Here is a 22,154-nt window from a genome sequence, read left to right as displayed (position 1 = left end):
AATCCCTTAACGCGTCGAGTACTGCTGAGTCAGATTGCGGCCTTTTATGACCCCATCGGACTGGCCACTCCTGCAAAGCAGAAAGGGGTAATGCTTGTAAGGGAATCCTACCAAGAAGCGGGGAAGAGCAACCTGACTAAAGATACTTGGGACGACCCCCTCTCACCAAAACTCCGGGAGGCATCCATAAGACTCTTCGAGGAGTACGTGAGACTTAGTCACGTCAGGTTTGAGAGAAGCCTCACGCCACCGGGAGCCATAGGCCGTCCAGTGGGAATCACGTTTTCAGACGGAAGTGAGGCCTCCTACGGAGCAGTGCTCGATCTTCGGTGGGAAACTCAGAACGGAGTCATCGTAAGATTGGTTGAATCCAAAGCCAAACTTACCCCTCTCAACCAAAAAGGAGACGTGATCAAGGCGGAGTTATGCGGTGCTGTCTTCGCAACTCGTTTGAAGAGGTACTTTGAGAAGCATTGCCGCATTGGTGTCACTCACTGGATCCACTTCGTAGATAGCCAAACTATTCTGGGAGCGATCCAGAAGGATAGCTATGGTTATCAGACCTTCTTTGCAAATCGCATTGGAGAAATCCAGAAGGCTGGACCGGTGGAAGATTGGAGGTGGATTGAGGGAAGCCTCAACATATCAGACATCGTTACAAGGGGAGCATCTCCTGAGGAACTCGATGAAGATTCTGAGTGGCAAAGAGGCCCTGAGTTTCTCAGATGGCCAGAAGCCGCATGGCCCATGAAGGCAGCCAGCGAAATAGTGACCACTGTTGCTGATGACGTGAAGAAGCTCAAGAGGAAAGCTTTCTCAGCTGTGGTTACAAGGGCTCGGTCAAAGAAATTATCTGGCCCTAGCAAAACCGACATCGGCACAGATGTGAGAAACCCATCTGATGAAGATGGTCACCCTTCTATGCAACTGCCACCAAGGGGCCAGAGTCCGGTGGCAGAAAAGCCGAAGAGAAAACCCTGGGGTGTAAATATTGTGCACCTTGTGGACCCCAGACGGTTCAGCTCCTTGTCGAAGCTGTGTGGAACCATTGCTTGGACTCAAAGAGCTGCAGAATCCTGGCTGAAAAGAAAATACCAAGCCTCAGATCAAGCAAAGTGGGAGGCAAAGAAGTCCACCCTGTCTGCAGAAGAAAGAGCGCTTGCCTTCCGGGACTTGGCCCTTGCAGCCCAAGATGGTGCAGAATTCCATGACACAACTCTGAACCGTCTGGTTGTGTTTCAGGATACTGACACAGGACTGTTGTTGTGTGGTGGTAGAGTCCAGTCTTGGAACGAAGACGGAACAGCTGTACCGTTGATTCCGTTCCAATCCTGGTTAGGTACTTTGCTTGCAAGAGAAGCTCATGAGTCAAATCATGAGGGCATTGCTGCCACACTGCTGCGCACAAGAAGAAAGGCCTGGATGGTACAAGGTCGGAGAACAGTCAAGAAGGTAACCAACGAGTGTCTTACCTGCAAGAAGTGGAGAGCCAGATTGTGCCAGCAGGTGATGAGCGAGCTCCCTCAGGAACGTACCACCAGAGCAAACCCGTTCGAATACACCACACTAGACCTCTTCGGTCCCTTTGAGGTGAGAGACGCCGTAAAGATGAGAGCTAAGAAGAAGGTCTGGGGAATAGTATATTGCTGTATGGCTTCCAGGGCTGTCCATGCAGACCTGGTTGACGATCAGTCTTCGGAGAGCTTTCTTCAAGCCTACAGCCGGTTCACTGCTCTTCGGGGACACCCTAAGAAGATTTGGTCAGACAGAGGCTTGAACTTTGTAGGAGCCAAGCCTGCGCTAAAGGAGCTGCATAAGCACCTGGCTTGCTTACAGAGGATGCATGTTGAGAACGTGGCTGCCAAGAATGGCACGGAGTGGAAGTGGGAGTTTCATCCTGCTGATGCGCCTCACAGGAATGGAGCAGCCGAGGCAGCAGTCAAGCTTATTAAAAGAGCTCTTACAACCTTATGTGGAACTACCAGCTGCTACACCTGGGGGGAGTTCCAGACCCTTCTTTACTCCGCAGCTGATTTGACTAATGAACGTCCCATTCACGCCAAGGCGCAAGAGCAAGAAGACTCAGTGGAGTATCTGACTCCTAACTCCCTTCTTATAGGACGCACCGGACAGAGAGGAGACATGCTCGGGATCGACATAGAAACCCACCCTTGGCGGAGGCTGAGGGCTGTCCAGGCTGGAGTGGACAAGTTCTGGTCGAAGTGGAGTGAGCTGGCCGGACCAAACTTGTTCATCCGTCACAAGTGGCATAGAGCTGAAAGATGTGTCAAGGTTGGAGATGTGGTTTGGTTGGCAGACCAGAACGCTTTGAGAGCGCAGTTTCGGCTCGGCCGAGTCGTTGCTGCATATCCCGACAAGAAAGGAGTTGTTCGAGATGTCATCCCGGCCCCTTTGCGCCTAGGGACCGGAGAGGACACTCTAGTCTGCCCACAACCATCGTCCTTCGCAGGGACGTGCGGAGGTTGGTGGTCTTGATTCCAGTTGAGGATCAACGGGAGTATAATAAGTCCTCACCAAGGGTTTCCTAAGAGACTGGACTGATTAGTTAGTAGGTCACCCTGAGAGGCGTTTACGCTAATTCGCGCTAGCGCGATAAGCTAACTTAGTTAGCATCTCAGGCTACCTTTAGCCAGCTTTCTTCTGCATGTAAAATGTTAACGTTTTACTGGTAAATACTGTTTTGTGCTGTATAATTTAGTGATTTTGATCCAGTGTAATTCATTTAGACTATATATGCAGCTAAATGATTACTGTCTAGTGACAATTTTATATAACTTTTCATCAGGGGACCTGATCCGACAATAATGAGAAAGTTACACATCTCAGACAGTTGCAAAATGCATTCCTTTGGAACATTTTCCAGATATTACAAGTGTATAATACCTTGCTACATGTGGCTTTAAAGAAGAGGTGTTTTATGCACTTTAAGGCGACGAGACCATCAAGGCTGCTGTTCAGCACCAGTGAAGCTTCCTCTTCATTGTTTGCAATCACGTGGTCCTGAATCCATAAATTAGTCCATCACACAGCCAAAAACAGCCTGATATTCTTAAAATACCAACAGTAACATTGGATTCCCCGAGCCAGGTGAGTGCTGATGTGGTACTCACGGTTGCATTGTAGTAGCTGTAACCACAGTCTGCACCTGCAGGTCTGTCTGAGATGGTGTAGGAGAACAGGCCCTTCTGGCTGAACGTCATTTGCAGCGCACAGCTGGGTGCCACAGTGACGGCTGCTGCAGGGAAAAGCCCATAAACAAGAAGCAATTTCTATCTATCTATCTATCTATCTATCTATCTATCTATCTATCTATCTATCTATCTATCTATCTATCTATCTATCTATCTATCTATCTATCTATCTATCTATCTATCTATCTATCTATCTATCTATCTATCTATCTATAATCCAAGATAAATGGATAATCAGCCTTTTGTATACCTGTACATAGTACAGAGAGTGTATACAATATACATATCAGAATATATAATATTCAGTGTGTGCAGAATGGTTGAAATGCTATTAGAGAATTCTAAAGTTATTGTGTGAGTCCGGCGGTAAAAGCAGTCATTTATGTTTATTGTGCTGCTCCACTCCGGTGGAAAAAAGCACCTTCACCCGCCCAGTTCTGGCAGGTGTCCTGTAGGTGGGGGGGTGACGTTTAGACAGGTTGGGTGTGACCTAGTCACATAGTTAAGGGTGCTTGGCTCATACTCTGATCTAATCTCATCTCATGTGTAAAGAATCAAAGTTAATTTATGGCATCAGGATTCTACTGTTGTTGAGTGTTCTTATTAATTTCATCGAAAAACTTCTAACGTGTTTGTAAATGTTCTTTACGACGCCGTTGCACCTTTAACTCGCGCGATTCCGTTATTTCCACTCGAATGTCGACTTGATTGTGTGTCAAGTTTATAGTTTAAAACAAGTATACTTTGAAAGTGCGAGTCGATTTGGCGCGGTTGAAAATGATCCGTCCTATAACACGGGACTTTTTGCCCCCGAGACTCAGTGGAGGTGGTGGGAAACGAGAGGATGATGAAACTGTCATCCATATTAAACGTTAGAAGTCTTTCTATGAATCCCTCCATCCATCCTCTACCGCTCATCCGGGGTCGGGTCGCGGGGGCAGCAGCCTGAGCAGAGAAGCCCAGACTCCCCTCTCCCCAGCTCATCCGGAGGGATCCCCAGGCCAGTTGAGAGACATAGTCTCTCCAACGTGTCCTGGGTCTTCCCTGGGGCTCCTACCGGAGGAACATGCCCTGATACCTCACCAGGGAGGCGTCCAGGGGGCATCCTAACTCGGTGCCCAAGCCACCTCCTCTGGCTCCTCTCAACGCGGAGGAGCAGCGGCTCTACTCCGAGCTCCTCCCGGATGACAGATCTTCTCACCCTATCTCTAAGGAGAGCCCAGCCACCCTACGGAGGAAGCTCATTTCAGCCGCTTGTACCCGTGATCTTGTTCTTTCGGTCATTACCCAAAGCTCATGACCACAGGTGAGGGTCGGAACGAAGATGACCCGTAAATTGAGAGCTTCGTCTGTTGGCTCAACTCTCTTTTCACCACTACGGACCGGTGCAGAGTCATTACTGCTGATTACTCTTTCTATGAAATTAATAAGAATACTCACTGAACAGTAAAATCCTGATGTAGAGAGCCATAAATTCACTTCGGTTCTTCATACAACCTGTGGTAGCGGGATCAGACGTGAAAAGGAAGAGCTTCCCGATCCAGGGCTAATTTATAGTTACCTAACCACGCCCACTTTAGTGACGTCTAATTGTCACATCCATGGAGTTACAAACCGGAAAGCACCACATGACAGAGGAGCATAAAGGTGGCTGAAAATTACGGTACCTTTTGAAACTTTGCCAAACAAATCGTTATAACCAAACTATACACCCTTTTAGCTACAAGCCCCTACCGACTCACTCAAACGTCACTTTTAGAACATCGAGAAAAAAAAAAAATCAGCGCTGAAGAACTGACAAAGGTGTTCGACAAATGCAAATGTTGTTTTTACTTCTGTGGAAAAGTATCATTTTTAAATTTTTCATGTTTTTGCAGCATGTTCGTAGTTGTAACTCTTTATATTTTTGACAAGAAATATATTTATATAGAGCAAAGTATTGTAAGTTATATAAGGTTTAAGGTTTTTTTAATTGTAGAAAAATATTACTGTCCGTTTTTATCCCCATTCATGTTCAAAAACATTTACTTCTAGTGTGTTCAATAAATGTTTATCCTGTTCGGCCAGCAACCTAAAGTGTGCTTTGAGTTTTGGCCCCAGGTGCAATTGAGTTTGACACCTGCTCTAAGGTCTCAAACCCCGACTACTTGGCCCTGTTAACTCTAAAAATCTAAAACCTGCCTTTAAAACGACATCATCCGATTTCCCCCTCAACAATTCCTCGAGATTACGTGTTACTTTATTACCTGTAAGTGTTTCTTTAAGTGTGACTCTGCAACTCACTTTCATAGTGCTCTACTAGAACCACGGAACCCTTAGTGGCCTCTTACAGTCACACTTGAGACGACTTTGGTTCACTATCACTTAATCAATTTGTCTTTCTGACAATAAACTAATGGATCAAATTGTGACAACACAATTACGTGTCACACACACCTTGTTGTTGTTGAGCCACAGCCACAAACATTCACTTTTCTGTTATTAAAGTCTCAAGATGAGTAGCAACAAAATAAACATTGTGATTGAAATTTAGATAAAGGTGGAGGGAGAGGTCAGAGGTCGGGAGGAGGATCAGGGTCTTTAACAAGTAGTTCTGCTGTTCTACAGCCAGATGATCCTGCTGCTGCTGTCTGGAGTGACTGGCTAGTCTGGAGACACTTGTGTTCTGAGTTTAGGTTTTCATTTTAGCTGCCTGACTGTTTTAATAAACCCAGATTGAAGTTGTTTTCTGATAAGTGGCTCCATACCTGTGGTAAAATCTGTTTTCATTTTAATAACCCCCCCCCCCCCCCCCCCCATGATCATGATACCCCTTTATGTGCGCAAACTCACCTTAATATGTTCAGATAAATAAAATTTTAAGCTGTTCTGAAACTTTAAGATGAATTTATGGACAAACGATCAGCCTTAAATAGGAAACCGCGCCCTCTGGCGACAGCAAATAGATTTAAATTTGAAGAGCAGTGATTTGACAGATGTTTGGAGTTCACTTCAACCACCAAGTACGAGGCAAACCTTTTGGTTCCAACATTTTGTAAAGGATAAAACGTACTCTGTGTTTTCTAGTTGTGAAACCACAACATTTGGGCTCATTCATCTGTATTAGACACGCAGCCTGATGGAGGTGACAATTCAAAGAACAACACACACACATCCAGTCTGGCTTTGATGGATATTTATGGAAATTACTTGATCTTAAATCCATACATAAAAGTTAAAATAACACTGGGAACCTGGTAGACAATATAATTTAACACAGGAGTGCCGACTGGAAACACCCAACCTCTTAACTTCTCATCGTGTTTTTGTTTTTTCCAACCAAAGAATCACAGTGAGATCGGATTGGAAAATGCCTTCATGTTGCCTCAACGTCCTGGGGGTCATTTAAAGAAGCCGTTTGCATCCTCTCAGGTACAGGAGCGATAAAAATGGTGAAGCGGATCATTGTGATTCAATGTTGCGAAAGTGTCACACAAAAGTCTCAGAGGAAAAGTGATCAGAGGCACTGACGATAAGTGTAAAAGTTTGATTTTTCTTTTCAACTTCCCTCAAATTAAAAATGATTCTTTTATAAATGGTTGAAATCTGAGTGCAAAAATAGATTTTTGCATTACAATGAAAATAAGATTGTCATTTTTGTTCTCATACAATCAGACCCACACAAACGCACACACAAATCTAAAGCTTTTGTTGTCCATCAGAAGACTAAACTATAAATAAACACGCTGTAACCTCACCAACGCCCGTAACCTTCCCTTCTGATCTGGTAGCATTTCTCCATCCATGTCAATCAAACATGTGGCAGCACCTTTATTGACAATAAGCTTTAATAAACTCCTCCGATCTCACACACACACACACACACACACACGTTAACAACACACACAAACACGTGTGGGTCAACCGACAACACAGGGTTTCACACTCCGACTGTAACAGACGTGAAAAGACTGCATATTATATGTTGAAATCTGAGTAAAAATAGATTTTTGCATTACCGGTACAATGAAAATAAGATTGTCATTTTTGTTCTCATACAATCTTATAGAGTCTAAAAGCAGAATTTACGTCAGCTGAGCTTAAATGCAATAATAAAAGTCCTCAAGTTAAAAAGAGTGCTTAAAAAGGTTTAACAGCCTTAAAGTAGGTACAGTGATGGCTGGAAATAGTTGAAGGCAGCAGAAAACAGTAGAATCTCCATTTGGCATGTATCCACTCCAGCACCTTTGGGGGGTTTTAGACAACTCTCGAAGATCTTTCTATTCCACGCCACTGTTTCAAATGGCATAAAGGTTATTTTAAAACAGAACGGGCCAGGACAATATGCCACTACTTACTGTTTTTGCCACCATTCGTACCACAATTTTTCTTGTATTTGCTACATCACCAACATCACCAGGACCACAACTGAGACCACAGCCAGGACAGTCTGGTCTGAACTCCCTATCAACACATGATACACAATCACTGGTAATTTTAATATTACACAATCACCAGCAATTCTAATATTATTGTAAATACAATGTGGATTTAAATACACCCACCGTTTGTGACAGATGGGGGCATACCTGAACTATTATGCATGTTGCCTTTAGTCACTGGGTTTATTCTTTTGCTGCATCTTCGTTGCTGCGAAGGTCCTCACAGGCAACTGTAAAAAGGTAATTTTCATATATTACTGACAAACTGCAGGTAAAGATGACTATGTTAGGACTTGGGCCTCACCTGTAACGTTAGCACTGTAAAATTCCCCCTGTGGAAACAGACAGTGAGATTTTTAATGCTTCATCAGGGGACCTGATCCGACAATAATGAGAAAGTTACACATCTCAGACAGTTGCAAAATGCATTCCTTTGGAACATTTTCCAGATATTACAAGTGTATAATACCTTGCTACATGTGGCTTTAAAGAAGAGGTGTTCTATGCACTTTAAGGTGACGAGACCATCAAGGCTGCTGTTCAGCACCAGCGAAGGTTCCTTGTCATAGTTGTTTGCAATCACGTGGTCCTGAATCCATAAATTAGTCCATCACACAGCCAAAAACAGCCTGATATTCTTAAAATACCAACAGTAACATTGGATTCCCCGAGCCAGGTGAGTGCTGATGTGGTACTCACGGTTGCATTGTAGTAGCTGTAATCACAGTCTTCACCTGCAGGTCTGTCTGAGATGGTGTAGTAGAACAGGCCGCCCTTCTGGCTGAACGTCATTTGCAGCGCACAGCTGGGTGCCACAGTGACGGCTGCTGCAGGGAAAAGCCCATAAACAAGAAGCAATTTCAATCTGCCCAGATTAATACGTCAGTACGTCACAGCACATCCGGAATTCCGTCAAAATCAAAAAGTCCTGTGTCAGAGGAGGGATCATTTTCAACCCCCAAATCGACCCGCAGTATAATAAAGTATACTTGTTTTAAACCAGGGGTGGGGAACCTTTTTCATATCGAGGGCCATTTCAACTTTTATAAAGTCCTGCGAGGGCCATACTATTATGAACACAAGCCTAGGGATATAACCACTGTGTTACTAAGTCTCATGATTGCTGCATTTGAGTTTGAATTATTTATTTAGCACACATGCATATAAAATCACCAAAAAAAAAAAAAAGAATAAAATGACAAGTAAAATATGTTTACATGATCATACAAAACAATAAAAAAGAGGTGCAGAGTTGAGACAAGAAACTCGTAAGGGCCTGTTCGAGGCCTCTACTCACAAAAACTGCAATACAACAAGATAATCAAGAAAATAAATGAAAAGAAAGATAAAGACAATAATAATAACAACTAGAAAGCACTCGGAGAGCGCAGACCTCCGCCAAGCGCAACAATTCCTGGCATATTGTGATTTCACCATAAATATTAGTCCCACATATACTTTGACTACATATTTAGAAAAAAAATAAATCACGCTTTGAAACAATTTTGCTTTTCCGGCGCGAGCCGCTCCTTCAGGAACTCTCCTTCGTCGTGAGGTTTCAGCTTCGTGGCCGTTAATTCACTCACCACAAACCTTACACGCGTAATATTCTCTCTGTCGGTACACGGTCGTGTGAAAGCTGCTTGTTGAGCCTCCAAACGCCGACGAAGAGCGTTAATTGTATCCAAACTCATCTCTCCTTTCATCCCGTCGCATTTTTCCTCCGTGTCAATCAGTCCAGCCCACTACTCACATCACATGCTGCGTTCACGGACCCTGACCTTGGCACAAATACGCTACCGCTGCTACTCGCAGCTCGCGGAGTTTAGCGACCGGTCCCATTGTATAAGTCCGACATTCGATTGGAAAATAACGGAATCGGTGCACAAATCTGTAACCGTGTCCTCCTCGGAATGGAGGGCACATTCTCAACAATATCTTCTTCGATCAAACATGAATTCCTTCACTACCTGCCTGTAATGGCCCATCTGATGACACACCTCACCGGGACCAGGCGTGTAAATGGCCGAGACCAGCGCGCTGGCTGATACCGCGATACTAGACCCCGCCCACACAGCTACACGTGACCGAGTGCGTCTGTGGAAAAGCATCATTTTTAATTTTTGCAGCATGTTCGTAGTCGTAACTCTTTATATTTTTGACCAGTGTGGCAGCATGGAGTCCACGCGCTGCCCATCACCTTAATAGTTGGGGCAGTTGCAGCTGTGGCGTTCCCCTTAAAAGGAGACTGTGCTGCTCGGGCTGCTGCATCCAACGACTTGTTGTCGAGTCGTTGGATGCCACGCCACAGTTTACTTGGTCCTCCTCACCTGATGGCTGTGCCATCCCATGCGCACCTGGGTCTGCTGTCATCAGAGCTGGGGAGCCGTGGGTGTCTTTGGTTCGTCAGCTGTTTGGCCCTGCTAGCGGGAGCGCTGTGGTGGCTCGGTGTGCGTCTCCATTTTAGAGATTTCTTTCCCTTACCTGACGGTACGTAGCGGCTGCTTTTAGCCTCACCATATGGGGAATTGTCAGCAACCTGAAACTGCTTTCTCTCTTAACAGAAATTGTCACAGGTGCCGGCTCTAGTGCGCCTTCCTCCCGTTGGGCGGCTGCTGTTTTGCCCTCCGTATGCTCCCGACTGTCACCCCTGTCTCCCTCTGAGAGGTATCATCGTGTGGGGTCCAATCTAAAGCGCGAGTGTGTGAGTGAACTGCGCCTCTAGGAGGACTAGGATCGCCTTTATTTTGGTTTAACGTTTGGTTGCGGGGGGAGGGATTTGGGGTTGATTTGTGATCATTGTTTGTGTGGGTTATTTTTGCACGTTTACTTGGGTTCTATTATTGTGCGCGTTTTCTGTTATTTTGTAAGTGGTGCCGATCCTACCCTGTGGGGTGCAGGTGTTTTAAAGATAACTGTTAAATCTTGAATATGAATTTAATATCTGCACGTTGAGTGTGTGTGAATGGGTGTGTGTATTTTCACACAGCCAAAAACAGCCTGATATTCTTAAAATACAGGTGTAAGACACCTGTCTCTTAAAATACCAACAGCAACATTGGATTCCCCGAGACAGGTGAAGGAGGTGTCTTATTGAACAAAAGGAGGGGGGGGGGGGGCGTCTGTTCTGGCCCCTCCCTCAGGGATCAGCGCTCCATCACCGCAGGACGCTGATTCGATTTGGGTTCTCGTGCGGACGAAACTGTGGGCGTGACCTCGACCTCTGACCTCACCGGGGCTCCTGCGGGCTGTGTCTCGGCTCGCTCCCCCCCCAACATCTGCCCCCCCCCCCCCCTGTCTGCTGTTCTGTTGATGTTGCTGCGTCTTGACCTCTGTGACCTTCAGCTCAGGTGGAAACCGCAGAATGTGGGCGGGGCTTTGACGGGTGCCCTGCTCACCTGTGACGTGTGAGCTGTTGCACCTTTACCTGGAACACGACGGTGAGGTGAACGAGGAGGGGGTGTGGAAATTAGACTGCTCTGTTACCATGGAGACCAGCCGACTGATGCTGGAGGTGTCCAATCAGCTTTGATCATGGTTGTGTTGACTTTGCTTTAGAGTTGGGACCATTTTAGCTTCGTTGTGATGGCGAAAGATCGACGTGTGTGTGTGTGTGTGTGGGTCGAGGTGTGTGTGTGTGGGTCGAGGTGTGTGTGTGTGTGTGTGTGTGTGTGTGGGGGGGGGGGGGGTCGATGGTCACGATTCACTCCTGAAGGTTCTGATGATGTGGGAGGAGGAAGAGGTGGAACCAGATTTATATCAGATAAATCTGAAAGTCGGAGGAAGCTGAAGGGAAGTTTCCGGAACTTGGAAGGAAGGAAGATCTGTAATTAAGAGAAATATAGACGTGAAGGAATCACCCCTTCATCCTTTGATGTGTGTAAAATCAGCTTTTATTCAGCTTGTTCTCCAGCACTTTCGGGGGTGTCTCCCACCTGGACACCAGATGGCCCTATTTGACTTTACCATAAACAAGAAACTCAGATATTTTGGTTTATTGTTGGTACTGGCTGAAGTGGTCATTTCTCGGTGGATTTCCAGCCTCGAATTTAGCTCCTGTCAATGTTTGTACAAAGCAAAATTTGTCATTATCACGTGTTGATCCATAATAATATGAGGGACAACAAACAAAACGGGTCTCCTGAGATTTATGATCAGATTTGTGCTCTTGGGAGCTCAAATTAGCTTTTTGGGTTGTTTGAATAGCTCCATTTGAAAAGGTTATATGGTTTATGTAACATCCCATTATACAGCATACAGTGTTCTATTTGGGGATTTTATATCAATGTGAGGACAGCGTGATTGCCTTCGTTTGCATGAGATAACTGTCAATGCAGCTTATAACCACGTGGTGGCGCTATTTCATTTATGCTCTCTACCGCTCCGTCTCTTATCATTGCATCCTCTTACTTTCCCCTTCGTCTCTCAAGTCCCTTTAAAAAGCCAAAATACATGTTTGGATGAGAACCATAACAGAGTAAAACCGTCTTCAGTCTGAAACCATTCACAACAAGCAGAAAGAGGTTGGTCTGTTTTTTTCCCCCCATCTTAAATGCAGGGGGGGTTTTACCCTCACAGACCGGGGTAATTTCCATATTGCAAAAGACAAACACAACAATTGCCCATACTCGAACCCCTGTTGGTTCAATTACCTAAAATGGAAGTCTGACTTCTGGCCTGTTAATGTCGCCAGGCATTTGTAATGTTGCATCAGACATCTTCAGATGGACGTGCCCCACCCCCACCTTTTTTTCTGAATTAACTTTAGGCATTCCGTTTGAACTTAATCGAACCATGGTGACTCAAGCAGACAAACAATGAATCGCTGACGGTGTAAAATCTGGTCGTGTGACAGGAAATCAGGCCACACCAGTTTCATTGGCTTATGTCTGTCGGGTGAGCACCCTCCTCCCAAACAATAACACAACAAAAGGTGGTTTCCAGGGCACTTTACTTTAGATAAGAACTCGTAGAAAAGTTGATTCAAACACACACATGTTGCACATAAATAGGGTTACTTTCAAGATTTACTTTTCTATTTCCCTATGGGGATGAATATTGGAATAGCAGCCTACACATGGATGAATATAACTGTATGGACACAAATAGCAGCAGGTGTATTTACAAAGTATAGAAATAGAATAAATAAGTAAAATACAAAAAAGATTAGAACATGAACTGATTGATTGAGTACTTTATTGATCCCTTTAGGGGGGTGTCCATCAGGGAAATTAGCATCTCCAAAAAAACATACAGCACTGTACAAAATTACCCACCACCATTAAACCTATTAAAGATAATAAAAATAGAATAAGAAATAAAATAGAATAAATGAAAAATAGAATATAAACATAAAATATAAAACAATAAAAATGTAAATAAATGAATAGATGGATGAATGAACTGAATGAAAACAAGATTGTCATTTTTGTTCTCATACAATCTTATAGAGTCTAAAAGCAGACTTTACGTCAGCTGAGCTTAAATGCAATAATAAAAGTTCTCAAGTTAAAAAAGTGCTTAAAAAGGTTTAACAGCATTAAAGCAGATACAGTGATGGCTGGAAATAGTGGAAGGCAGCAGAAAACAGCAGAATCTCCATTTGGCATGTATCCACTCCAGCACCTTTGGGGTTTTTTTAGACAGCTGCTGCTGGTGGTTCCAGCATAGGTGTTTCAGCAGGGTCAGGTTCTTGGCCCGGTCCAGGTTCTTGGCCCAGTCCAGGTTCTTGGCCCGCAAAACCTCTCGAAGATCTTTCCACAGCACGCCTCTGTTTCAAATGGCATAAAGGTTATTTTAAAACAGAACGGGCCAGAACAATATGCCACTACTTACTGTTTTTGCCACCATTCGTACCATAATTTTTCTTGTATTTGCACTACATCACCAGGACCACAACCAGGACAGCCAGGACCACCAGGACCACAGCCAGGACAGTCTGGTCCTTTGAACTCCCTATCAACACATGATACACAATCACTGGTAATTTTAATATTACACAATCACCAACAATTCTAATATTATTGTAAATACAATGTGGATTTAAATACACCCACCGTTTGTGACAGATGGGGGCATACCTGAACTATTATGCATGTTGCCTTTAGTCACGGGGTTTATTCTTTTTGCTGCATCTTCATTCCTGCGAAGGTCCTCACAGGCAACTGTAAAAAGGTAATTTTCATATATTACTGACAAACTGCAGGTAAAGATGACTATGTTAGGACTTGGGCCTCACCTGTAACGTTAGCACTGTAAAATTCCCCCTGTGGAAACAGACAAAGTGAGATTTTTAATGTTTCATCAGGGGACCTGATCCGACAATAATGAGAAAGTTACACATCTCAGACAGTTGCAAAATGCATTCCTTTTAGAGGTAAGATCGGGCCTAAAAAATCCAGCCCGACCCGACCCAGGCCCGCGGGCATTAAAGCCCGACCCAGCCCAAGCCCGACCAATTTACTTGATTTGCAGGCCCGAGCCCGAAGCAAACCCGAAATTTAAATTTATCCCATAGTATTTTGGGCAGAAAAAACGCAAGATCTTTTAAGGTTAAAATAATCTACATATTTTTATGATCATGATAAATGAATGGAACACAGAATAAGAGGCCAGACAAAGAGAGTGAAAGAGAAATCTTGATGCGCACTCGCTTAATTACGCGGAGAAATACTGCAGCCCACTAGGCTTTAAATAGAATAACGCAAATCAAATAAATGGTAAAAGATATATGAAATTGTTATTTATATAGTTTTGTTTCAACGTTTTAGTGTATATTTTTATAAACAAATATTTATTAAAAAAAAGTCAGCGAGAGAGAAGCCCGGCCCGACCCGACCCGAACGTAATGATTGACATTTTACGCATTTTAAGCCCGACCCGAATTTCGGGTTGGGTCGGGCTCGGACTCGGGCTCGGGCTCGGTCTTAAGATCTTACCTCTAATTCCTTTGGAACATTTTCCAGATATTACAAGTGTATAATACCTTGTCACATGTGGCTTCAAAGAAGAGGTGTTCTATGCACTTTAAGGTGACGAGACCATCAAGGCTGCTGTTCCTCACCAGCGAAGGTTCCTTGTCATAGTTGTTTGCAATCACGTGGTTCTGAATCCATAAATTAGTCCATCACACAGCCAAAAACAGCCTGATATTCTTAAAATACCAACAGCAACATTGGATTCCCCGAGACAGGTGAGTGCTGATGTGTTACTCACGGTTGCATTGTAGTAGCTGTAATCACAGTCTGCACCTGCAGGTCTGTCTGAGATGGTGTAGAAGAACAGGCCGCCCTCCTGGCTGGACGTCATTTGCAGCGCACAGCTGAGTGCCACAGTGACGGCTGCTGCAGGGAAAAGCCCATAAACAAGAAGCAATTTCAATCTGCCCATATCTATCTATCTATCTATCTATCTATCTATCTATCTATCTATCTATCTATCTATCTATCTATCTATCTATCTATCTATCTATCTATCTATCTATCTATCTATCTATCTATAATAATCCAAGATAAATGGATAATCAGCCTTTTGTATACACTACCTCTATATAGTACAGAGAGTGTATACAATTTGCAAAATGGCGCTGTCTCAGGCGGCAGCCAGTAGTAGCAGCTCCCTAAACTTAATTGTTCTTCTTTAAACTTTCGTAGTGTTTTCTATACTTGTTTACATTCTTTTCTATTTGGATTTTCTTTCTTTCTTTCCATTTTCAACTGGAGTATTCAGACACCATGTTCTGGAGGCTCGAATACTTTTTTCTCTGTTTTGCGGTGCTTGGGTTATTCGCGGCCCCCATCAGCTGCGCCGAGAAGCGGAGCGGTATTGTCTATACACGCGACCAGCTGATGGCTCTAAGACCACCATCCTTTGTGGTTGGAGAGAAGCCCCAAATCCCTAAGGAGGTGAGGAGGAAACAACGAGGGACTAAGGCTGGAGTTAGACAGAGGATGAAGAGGCGACGTTTTAAACCCTGCGTCCCCGCGGTCATAACGGGGAATGTTGGGTCCCTGGCGAATAAGATGGACGAGCTGGAGGCGCTCACACGGACCCAGCGGGAGTCCAGAGAGGCCAGTATCATGTGTTTCACGGAGACATGGCTCCATGGACTGATACCGGACTCTAATGTGACGATCGCTGGCTTCACCACTGTGCGAGCGGACCGAGACACCACCGCGGCCGGTAAGAAGAAAGGAGGGGGACTGGCCGTGTTCGTTAGCAACAGGTGGTGCAACCCGGAGCATATTCACATCAAGGAGCGCGTGTGCAGTCCCGATGTGGAACTTATTGCTATCGGACTCCGTCCATACTATTTGCCACGGGAGTTTACTAACGTCATCGCCATCACCGTTTATATTCCTCCGACCGGTAAAGCGAACACGGCCTGTGACGTCATTCACTCTTTCACAGCTGACCTGCAGACTAAACATCCCGGAGCCTTTATCCTCATCACAGGTGACTTCAATCATGCCTCCCTTAAGTCCACTCTCCCTACATTCCACCAGTATGTCCAGTGCAGCACGAGAGACAGGAAGACTTTGGATCTACTGTATGCTAATGTCACCAGTGCATACACCTCCCTCCACTAGGCAAGTCTGATCATAATCTCGTGCTGCTCTCCCCATCATACACACCTGTGGTTCAGCAGCAACCAGTCACTGTGAGGACTGTTATGAAATGGTCTGATGGTGCTATGGACTGTCTGCGGGATGCCCTGGAGACCAACTGGTCTGCTCTCTGTGAACCACATGCTGAGGACCTGGATGGACTGACAGACTGTGTTTCCGACTACATCAAGTTCTGCACTGAGAACTCCGCCCCCACCAAGAAGGTACGCTGTTACCCAAACAACAAACCATGGGTGACAAGTGACCTGAAGGCCCTTTTGAACAAGAAGAAGAGGGCCTTCACTGCTGGGGACCCAGCTGAGCTCAGGAGAGTACAGAAGGAACTGAAACGCAGTCTGAAGGAGAGCAAGGACGCCTACAGGAAGAAGCTGGAGGAGAGACTGGAGAGGAACCAGACCAGGGATGTTTGGAGTGGGATGAGGACGATCACTGGCTTCCAGAAGAAAGGAATACGCTCAGCTGATGGGAACGTGGACCAAGCTAATGAGTTGAACCAGTTTTTCAACAGGTTTGGTTCTAGCTCTCCCTCTCCCAGCGGTCCCAATATTCCTCTGGATAACAATGGGTCCCCTTCACACCTCCCAGAGCCCCTAACACCTCTGCCAACTTCTTCCCCCTCCCCTGACACCCTACATAGATACCAACATGTCACCCAACATGTCACTCATCCCCCCGACAGGACTATCCTTCACGTCAGGACCCTCTGCAGTTTGCCTATCAGCCCAAGGTGGGGGTTGATGACGCAGTGATATACCTGCTGCAGAGGGCTTACTCCTCCCTGGACAGACTAAACACCACAGTGCAGGTCATGTTCTTTCACTTCTCTTCTGCCTTCAACACCATCCAGCCAAGACTGCTGAGGGCGAAGTTGGAGAACATGCAGATGGATGCTTCCCTTGTTTCTTGGATCGAGGACTACCTGACAAGTCGGCCACAGTTTGTGAGACTGCGGAGCTGTGTGTCCGACCCCCTGATGAGCAACACAGGAGCTCCTCAAGGAACTGTGCTCTCCCCATTCCTGTTCACCACCTACACAGCTGACTTCCAGTACCACTCTGAGACATGTCATCTCCAGAAGTACTCGGATGACACAGTCATAGTCGGGTGTGTGGAGAATGGACAGGAGGATGAATACAGGGACCTTGTGGAGAGTTTTGTCAGGTGGAGCAGGGAGAACCTTCTGCAGATCAACGTGATCAAGACGAAGGAGATGGTGGTGGACTTCAGAAAAAGCAAGTCCCCACCCTCCCCAGTCTGCATTAGTGGGAAAGATGTGGAAATAGTCCCATCTTACAGGTTCCTGGGTGTCCAGCTGGACAATAAACTGGAGTGGTCCACAAACACCGATGCTGTCTACAAGAAGGCCATGAGCAGACTCTGTTTCCTCAGGAGACTCAGGTCCTTCAGTGTTTGCAGCAGGATGCTCCACATGTTCTACCAGTCTCTCCTGGCTAGCACCATCTTCTTTGCTGTAGTGTGCTGGGGTGCAGGCATTAAAGCAAAGGATGCCAACAGACTCAACAAAAAGGCAGGTCTGTTGTTGGCTGTAGACTTGATAACTTGGACGAGGTGGTGAGGGACAGGATGGTGCTGAAACTGCGGACAATCATGGACAGTCCCCCCCCCCCCCTCCATAACACAGTGGACAAACTGAGGAGCAGCTTCAGCAACAGACTCCTGCAGCCTCGCTGCTCTAAGGAACGGTACAGGAAGTCATTCCTGCCGTCCGTCATTAAACTATATAACTCATCCTAACCCAGCCAATAACAATAACTGTATAATGTTCGTGTTGTAATTTTATTTCTAATTTATTCTATATTTATGTATATATGCTTATAATGCCTATAATATGTATATATTATATTATGTATATATTATATATATATATATATATGCTTATAATATATGCTGTATATATGCTTATAACATTCTAATCTTATCTGTATTTATTTATTTTTCTGTCTCTTTACTCTGCATACGCTGCTACTATAATTCAATTTCCCCACGGGGATGAATAAAGTTAATCTTAATCTTAATATACATATCAGAATATATAATATTCAGTGTGTGCAGAATCGTTGAAATGCTATTAGAGAATTCTAAAGTTATTGTGTGAGTCCGGTGGTAAAAGCAGTCATTTATGTCCCCTAGTCTGCAGACTAGTAGGGGGGGGGGGCACATTCTCAACAATATCTTCTTCGATCAAACATGAATTCCTTCACTACCTGCCTGTAACGGCCCATCTGATGGGACCGATCTCTTTTGTAAACTACCTGCTAATATACACGAGCTGATGCAACAGCGTCGTAAAGAACATTTACAAACACGTTAGAAGTTTTTCTATGAAATGAATAAGAACACTCACTAAACAGTAGAATCCGGATGTGCAGAGCCATCTTCACACCACAGGCAGCACCGGGATCAGGCGTGTAACCCCCCAGACCAGCGTGCGCCGGCTGATACTATGAGCTTGACTCCGCCCACATAACTACACTTCCGTCTGGGGTAAATTCTCTGCCAAGGCAATTTTAATTATTTATTTTTTTGCAGCATGTTCGTAGTCGTAACTCTTTATATTTTTGACAAGGAATATATTTAGTAAAGTATTGTAAGTGGTCATTTTAGCTGCCTGACTGTTTTAATAAACCCAGATTGAAGTTGTTTTCTGATAAGTGGCTCCATACCTGTGGTAAAATCTGTTTTCATTTTAATAACCCCCCAGATGATCATGATACCCCTTTATGTACGCAAACTCACCTTAATATGTTCAGATAAATAAAATTTTAAGCTGTTCTGAAACTTTAAGATGAGTTTATAGACAAACGATCAGCCTTAAATAGGAAACCGCGCCCTCTGGCGACAGCAAATAGATTTAAATTCGATGAGCAGAGATTTGACAGATGTTTGGAGTTCACTTCAACCACCAAGTACAAGGCAAACCTTTTGGTTCCAACATTTTGTAAAGGACAAAACGTACCTCTGTGTTTTCTAGTTGTGCTGTCAACAGTAAAATAGTGAAACCACTGTGGCGGACACATTTGGGTGTATCTCACACCCAGGTGATGCATGGGGTGATGGGCGTGGTTAGCCCTTGATTGGATGCACTGTTCAACGCGCCATTCAGAGTTGGTCTGCTGGTTGCAGAATAAAGACGTCTGAACCACCTGCTCTGTCCGAGTCGTTCCTCGTCCTGCCACATTGGTGACCCCGTTTTGAACATGTTTGAGGCAGCAGACGATGGTATCTCCTCTTCCGCAATGTCGCCCCGACACACGCAGCCAGCCAGCGTCATCGCGTCCGTGAAGCTGCCCGACTTCTGGCAGAGCGATCCGGCCCCGTGGTTCCAGCATGTCGAAACGCTTTTCCACCTGCGAGGAGTCACCGAGGACGACTCCAAATATTATTTGGTGGTCGCGGCTCTGGACCAGCAAGCCACTCGCCGCGTCATGCAACTGCTGCGGGACCCGCCACCGCGCGGAAAGTACGCATCGATCAAAGACCTCCTGCTCCGGAGGTACAGCCAGTCCGCCGCGGAAAAGGCGGACAAACTGCTTTCCCTGGCGGGTTTGGGCGATGGTTCAGCGGTGGACCTTATGGACAGCATGCTGTCATTGCTGGGCTCAGACGAAGGCGGGTTCCTTTTCCCGCACATTTTCCTGCGCCAACTTCCACATCCGGTCCGGGCGGCCTTGGCGAACTCCCCGAGTTTGGCGGCTGGTGATTTCCGTGGTTTGGCTGAGGAAGCGGATCGTGTGCTGCTGACTGCGAGGAGGACCTCCGTGCAGAGCGTGTTGGCGGATTCCCGGCTGCTGGTACCAGAGGACACAGACCAGGCGATGGTTGCTGGAGTTTCCTCCCGGAGGAGGAAGAGTGACCTGTGTTTCTTCCACCAGCGTTTTGGCCACAAGGCCCGGCGCTGCGTTCCTCCATGTGCGTTCGAGACGCAGGGAAACGCCAGGGCCAGCGCTCAGTAGCAGCTGTGGGCGCTGGTGAACAGGAGGAGCTGCTGTTCGTCAAAGACTCCCTGTCAGGCCGGCGGTTCCTGGTGGATTCTGGTTCCCAGAAGAGCCAGGCAGCAGACCTGTCATCCTCGGGCGCAGGCCTCCAACTGACTGCTGCTAATGGTTCCTCTATTGAGACATTTGGTACCAGGTCGGTGACTGTTTGTTTTTCTGGACGCAGGTTCACATGGGACTTTGTGTTAGCCTCCATTACTGTTCCCATCATAGGCGCAGATTTTCTGTGTTCTCATGGTCTGCTAGTGGATGTTGCTAACCGACGTCTAATCGATGCTGTGTCTTTTGCCACCTTTCCATGTCTGACGGGGGGACCTGGGCCGCTGGCACATGCCAGTTTTGCTGCGGCGGGCAATGTTCTTCAGCGGTTGCTGGTCGCTTACTACGCCTGCGTTTTCCACGGCCGTCACGAAGCACGGGGTGGAGCACTTCATTCCCACCGTGGGTCCGCCCGTTTTTGCACACGCTCGGCGACTCGATGCTGTGAAGTTGGCGACGGCTAGGGAGGAATTCGCCACAATGGAGCGTTTAGGGATTGTGCGGCGCTCTAACAGCCCATTGGCCTCTCCGCTCAATATGGTGCCCAAGGCAGATGGCACTTGGCGGCCCTGTGGCGATTTTCGTCGTCTTAACAACATCACAGCCCATGACTGTTACCCCATTCCGCACATACAGGATTTTTCCGTTCGCTTGGCAGGCACTACCATTTTCTCCAAGGTAGACTTGGTGCGGGGCTATCATCAGGTTCCGGTGCGTGCCGAGGATGTGCCCAAGACTGCCGTGATTACCCCGTTTGGGCTTTTCGAGTTCTTGCGCATGCCCTTTGGCCTGAAGGGGGCAGCACAGACATTTCAGAAGGCTAATGGACTCGGTATTGCGTGACCCCACCTTTGTGTTCGTCTACTTGGACGACATATTGGTAGCAAGTCCTTCGGCAGATGAGCACCTGACCCACCTTGGGCAGGTTTTTCAGCGACTGGCAGATCATGGCCTGATCGTAAACCCAGCGAAATGCCAGTTTGGTCTGCCGGTGATTGATTTCTTGGGCCACCGCATTTCTTCTGATGGTGCAGTTCCATTGCCATCTAAGGTGCAAGTGGTGGCGGAATTTCCTCGTCCGGTCTCCGTTAAGGCTCTGCAGGAATTCTTGGGGATGGTGAATTTTTATAACCGTTTTCTCCCCAGGGCAGCCCACCTCCTGCAGCCACTGTATGAGGCCCTACGGATGAAGAGGGCTACTGATCAGGTCGACTGGACTACCGAGCGGGTCCAGGCGTTTGAGGGGGCCAAGTCTGCCTTAGCCAATGCCACACTGTTGGCCCATCCGGCACCTCGGGCGGACATCGCTTTGACGACTGACGCCTCAGATGTGGCTGTCGGGGCAGTGGTCGAACAGAGTGTGGGTGGTGCATGGCAGCCCCTTGCATTTTTCAGTCGCAAGCTACGGGACAATGAGCGGAAGTACAGCGTTTTTGACCGGGAGTTACTTGCATTGTACCTGGCTACGCGTCATTTTCGTTTTCTGCTCGAGGGCCGGTCTTTCACGGCTTATGTCGACCACAAACCTCTGACATTCGCTATGTCAAAGGTGTCGGAGCCTTGGTCTGCGCGTCAGCAGCGTCATCTGGCGGCAGTGTCGGAGTTCACGACTGACGTTCGGCACGTGGCTGGAAAAGCTAACCCGGTGGCCAATTGTCTGTCGTGGGTGTTGATTTGTCCTGTGCACTTAGGGCTGGATTTCTCTGCCATGGCGGCTGACCAGTCGGGGGACCCGGAGAATGGGGCTCTTGAGTCCACCGGTACAGGCTTGAAGCTGGAGAAAGCTGTAGTACAGGATGGCGGTCCTACCCTCCTTTGTGACGTTTACACCGGTCGTCC

General features: G+C 46.4%; 1 protein-coding gene and 2 long non-coding RNA genes across 6 annotated transcripts in view; 1 reads left to right on the top strand and 2 right to left on the bottom strand.

Moving 5' to 3' along the window:
• The window catches only part of LOC105418188 (uncharacterized), a 48,407-nt gene extending 29,618 nt beyond the window's left edge, over positions 1-18,789 (bottom strand). The window contains exons 1-4 of one of the 4 annotated variants that reach the window (XM_029833062.1): positions 18,626-18,789; positions 8,333-8,460; positions 8,103-8,222; positions 7,938-7,965 (exon numbers count right to left, since the gene is read on the bottom strand). In XM_029833062.1, the coding sequence (XP_029688922.1) occupies positions 7,938-7,965; positions 8,103-8,222; positions 8,333-8,460; positions 18,626-18,656 (307 nt within the window). In that variant the 5' untranslated portion in view covers positions 18,657-18,789. Of the gene's footprint in view, positions 1-7,937; positions 7,966-8,102; positions 8,223-8,332; positions 8,461-9,603; positions 9,726-18,625 lie in introns of those variants that run through there. The other 3 variants (XM_029833063.1, XM_029833064.1, XM_029833065.1) reach the window with 3 other exon arrangements.
• LOC115248923 (uncharacterized) lies at positions 6,374-7,601 on the bottom strand. Its single transcript, XR_003887651.1, has 2 exons — positions 7,571-7,601; positions 6,374-7,484 (listed from the first exon to the last, which is right to left on the bottom strand). It is a non-coding gene; the product is annotated as an uncharacterized lncRNA (long non-coding RNA).
• On the top strand, positions 9,990-13,775 carry LOC115248924 (uncharacterized). The gene is made up of 3 exons (XR_003887652.1): positions 9,990-10,123; positions 10,198-10,337; positions 13,524-13,775. It is a non-coding gene; the product is annotated as an uncharacterized lncRNA (long non-coding RNA).
• Positions 18,790-22,154: the final 3,365 nt, after the last annotated feature.

The sequence above is a fragment of the Takifugu rubripes genome, chromosome 2 (genome assembly GCF_901000725.2).
Source record: "Takifugu rubripes chromosome 2, fTakRub1.2, whole genome shotgun sequence".
Classification (NCBI taxonomy): Eukaryota; Metazoa; Chordata; class Actinopteri; order Tetraodontiformes; family Tetraodontidae; genus Takifugu; species Takifugu rubripes.
The sequence above is the reverse complement of the archived record's forward strand: the minus strand, read 5'-3'. Positions and strand labels throughout refer to the sequence as shown.